This window comes from Triticum aestivum, chromosome 4A (genome assembly GCF_018294505.1).
Source record: "Triticum aestivum cultivar Chinese Spring chromosome 4A, IWGSC CS RefSeq v2.1, whole genome shotgun sequence".
Lineage (NCBI taxonomy): Eukaryota > Viridiplantae > Streptophyta > Magnoliopsida > Poales > Poaceae > Triticum > Triticum aestivum.
In genome coordinates this window covers 152,966,384-152,969,036 of record NC_057803.1, presented here as the reverse complement: position 1 = coordinate 152,969,036, position 2,653 = coordinate 152,966,384, and the positions used below count along the sequence as shown (strand labels likewise).

Below are 2,653 nucleotides of genomic sequence, written 5' to 3'. Positions count from 1 at the left end.
CATACTCCAAGGTGCGGAGCATGATCTACCAAACGGCACTCCTTGACGTGCGACCCCGTCGTGCCTGTACGTCAGCCGTCACAACCAATGTACTGTAATCACCATTGGAAAATATGCATGGCAATGCCAGGCTGCTTAGTGCTTACGACGTCGACTTCATCTCCGCGGCCAAGTAAAAAAGCTTTTTTTTTCTTTCATTCGCAAAAAAAAAACTTTTTTCTTACCGTTCTTGTTTGCCACGCCTATGACCCCGTCCACGCTTGAAGGCCTGAACTCGAACCGGTCATTTTTGTCATCCGTCACCGATTTCATAAACTGATTTTGTACGTCCCAATCCTGTAGAGTCCAGGTGTATGCTAAACATGAAATATAAGAACCACTGGCCAAAGTTAAATTGACATCACAATCATCACTGCCGTACCGCCATAAACACGCCGAAGCTGCGTAAGCTCGTATTCTAATTTATCAGCGATGGCGACCGGCTAAAAATAAGCTTTCCCGGTGTGTGTGTGGCTGTAAAGCATCAGTAATTATTTTTTGTCCTCCTTTCCTCCATTTTGATTTTTGAGATCCCGAATATGCGAAAATTGGGTAGTACTTTCATTTTGCCCTGCCGAATCAAAGTCTGCGCGAGAGTAGCGTAGACTAGGAGTGGAGAGATGCAACTTTTCCAAGCACATTTCGTCAAAGTACGCTGCGTGGGTACATGGAAGTTTTAGACACGGCGATAAGAAAAAGCTACTAACATACACGACGCAACGATCCAGGTGAGGTGAGGTACAGCTCCCGCGACGCCCCATCATTTTTGTTGGCGAAGCGCGTCCCATCCTCGGATCGTGGCCGCGGCGTTCAATTTCGACGCGCGCTTCCCTCTTTAAAGCCCCTTGCCGGCGCCTCGCCGCGCAGTGTGTTGTGTCCTCCCCAAGTGCGCGCGTTCGCTCGATCCATGGCCATGGAGGACGACGAGAACGCGACCCAGAAGAGCCGCTTCTTCCGCGACGCGCGCGTGGAGGCCATGCAGCGGCGCGTGGACGAGGTGCACGCGGAGGCCGAGGACCCCTGCACCATCTTCCGCCTCCCCGCGGCCGTGCGCGAGCGCCACCCCGACCTGTACGAGCCCAAGGTCGTGTCCGTGGGGCCCTACTACCACGGCCGCGCCGGGCTCGCCGCCGCGCAGCAGCACAAGTGGCGCCTCCTGCGCGACTTCCTGTCGCGGGCAAACGGGAAGGGGCTGGGCGCCTACTTGCGCTGCGCGAGCGCGCTCGAGGCCGACGCGCGGCGGTGCTACGCGGAGGGGTTCGACGCCGTGGGAGCCGACGACTTCGCGGAGATGCTGGTGCTCGACGGCTGCTTCCTGCTCGAGTTCTTCCTGCGGAAGGGCGAGGGCCAGCTCGCCGCGCCCGGGGGCGCCAAGTGGGCGTGGCAGCACATGTACCACGACGTCCTCCTGCTCGAGAACCAGATCCCCTTCTTCGTCGTCGAGAAGCTGCACGCCATCGCCTTCCCCGGCGAGGACGGCGGGCCCGACAGCGAGGGGCTCCTCGACATCTTCTGCAAGGCCCTGGCCGGCGACCTGCCGTCGAGCCGCGCCATCCGGCCGCGGAGCGGCAAGACGATACACCACCTCCTGCACCTGCACTACGAGTGCAACGTCCGCAGCGCGTCCGCGGACGCCAGCGACGCCAAGGGGCGCAGCAACGGCAAGGCCGACGCCAACGGCGCCTCGTCGCTGGCCGTGTGGAAGCAGTCGCCGGTCCCGTCCCCGCGCTCCAGCGACGGCGCCGTGAAGGGCCGGCTGACGTCGATGGTCCCGCAGGCGGCCAAGATGGAGGAGGCCGGCGTGACGTTCAAGAGGAAGGCGACCCCGCGCGACATGTTCGACGTGAGCTTCCGGTACGGCGTGCTGCACATGCCGGCGTTCGTGGTGGACGAGGCCGCCAAGGTGCTGCTGGCCAACCTGGTGGCGTTCGAGCAGGGCGGCGGCCGCGCCGCCAGGCAGCTGGACGGGGGCAACCTGGTGACGGGGTTCGTGGCGCTGGTGGGGTCCCTGGTGAACACGACGAGGGACGTGGAGGTGCTCCGGCGGTGTGGCGTCATGCACTGCATGCTCACCCACGACGAGGCCGTCAGGTACTTCAGCCACGTGGTGCAATACACGACCATGGACTACGACCGCCACCTGCTCGCCTGCTTGTTCCGAGACATCCGAGAGCACTGCCAGTGGAGCCGATGACCGATCGTGCGCACGTAGCTGATTCTTTGCTCGACTATTATTAAGTCGATCTCCACCACTTTGTTTCTGCTCTACATGCCAATACGTTTCCTTTTTTCTGTTCTACTCTCTTTTTTTCCAATGGTTACTCTACTCTCTCTTGTCACAAAATATAAAGATGTACTCCCTCCATCGCAAGGTGTATTATTTTCGGCACAGTGATCAAGACACATAATTATGCATAATTTAGGATGAGCTAAATCATTGATTAGTGGCAAGTAAATCATTTAGTCTAGAAAATGAAAAGATACACGCAATCAGAAGAGAGACACTTTTTTTTCTTCTCTCCAAGAAAAGATATATGCAATCGCGAGAGAGATACTTTCCTATTTCTAGAGGGTTGAAAACAGAATTTAAAAAAAATAGATAAAATGCACCTTA

General features: G+C 57.2%; 1 protein-coding gene across 1 annotated transcript; it reads left to right on the top strand.

Moving 5' to 3' along the window:
* Positions 1–788: 788 nt before the first annotated feature.
* On the top strand, positions 789–2,427 carry LOC123081892 (UPF0481 protein At3g47200). Its single transcript, XM_044504404.1, has one exon. It carries the CDS (start codon positions 947–949, stop codon positions 2,231–2,233), a length of 1,287 nt encoding a protein of 428 aa, XP_044360339.1. The 5' UTR covers positions 789–946; the 3' UTR covers positions 2,234–2,427.
* Positions 2,428–2,653: the final 226 nt, after the last annotated feature.

What these genes read in the sequence shown, in the direction of transcription:
- LOC123081892 (XM_044504404.1), top strand. Translation starts at nt 947, where the DNA reads ATGGCCATGGAGGACGACGAGAACGCGACCCAGAAGAGCCGCTTCTTC.